Genomic DNA, 902 nt, shown 5'->3' with positions numbered 1-902 from the left:
GGTGGGTTAAGCTCATCCCAAGCTTCAATCCAAGTGACCATAGCATCTGCAAGCTTGTCAAAGTAAGGATCAATGACACTTAGCTTCTCCTTCACCATCTTGGACAGCTCCATGTAGCATTGTTGAACTGTCACAGCTTCTTTCGAGAGCTTTGCGCTCTGGAAGAAAGGAATGATATCCTCCTGCCAGAAGATTCCCTTGTACTCCTTCTTCAGGTTCACAAACGGGTTGCTAGCTTTGCTGTGGTAAATGTAGGGCAAACCTGTCTTCACTCCCAATCCCAGATGGTCACAGATCACCTGACGAACACAACCATAAGATGGAGATCAGTAAAAAAAAATACTTTAAATCCGTTGAAAAGTAAGGAGCAGTTTGGGGAAAGTAAGTACCTTGACACACCATCCAGCCCACATATCGTCGTAGCGACCAATAGGCTGACCATCACCCATGAGACCAAAGTACATAGCCGGGCCAATGAGCTCACGGTCGAAGGCCAAGTTCATGCCACACATAGGGAAAAGTGTTCCCTTTGGGATGGTCATAACAGCATCCACATACCTAGAAGTGATGCCAATTAAGCACTGTTAGCTTTATGTAACACCCAAAAAAAAATGTAGTAAGAAAATGTGAGATGAACTACCTTGTGTTCCTTTCCTTAGGCTTCACAAGTTGGGTCGGGGCATCGTAATCAGGGATGTTGAGCCACAGACCATGGGAAACAGCAGTGGAAACACCCTCACGTAGACTGAAAGGGTATCCACGAACGAAGTCAGCACCTTCACGGTATGGGTCGTACAAGGTGTTGAAGAAAAATGGAGATGATGGGCAGAGAAGGTTCTTGATGTGTTGCTCAAGAGCGTTCACAGCTTTTCCAGATGGATCCTTGGCAACCTATATAATAA

At 45.6% G+C, this 902-nt stretch overlaps 1 protein-coding gene across 1 annotated transcript in view; it reads right to left on the bottom strand.

The window, feature by feature from the left end:
- The window catches only part of LOC104702988 (UDP-arabinopyranose mutase 1-like), a gene marked incomplete at its 5' end in the record, with an annotated part of 6,956 nt that extends 6,065 nt beyond the window's left edge, over positions 1 to 891 (bottom strand). Inside the window, 3 exons of the mRNA XM_010418926.2 lie at positions 1 to 299; positions 390 to 558; positions 641 to 891. Coding sequence (XP_010417228.2) covers positions 1 to 299; positions 390 to 558; positions 641 to 891 — 719 coding nt within the window. The remainder of the gene's footprint in view (positions 300 to 389; positions 559 to 640) is intronic.

Source organism: Camelina sativa, chromosome 1, assembly GCF_000633955.1.
Source record: "Camelina sativa cultivar DH55 chromosome 1, Cs, whole genome shotgun sequence".
NCBI lineage: Eukaryota > Viridiplantae > Streptophyta > Magnoliopsida > Brassicales > Brassicaceae > Camelina > Camelina sativa.
Note: the sequence above shows the minus strand (reverse complement) of the source record. Positions and strands in the feature narration are given on the sequence as shown.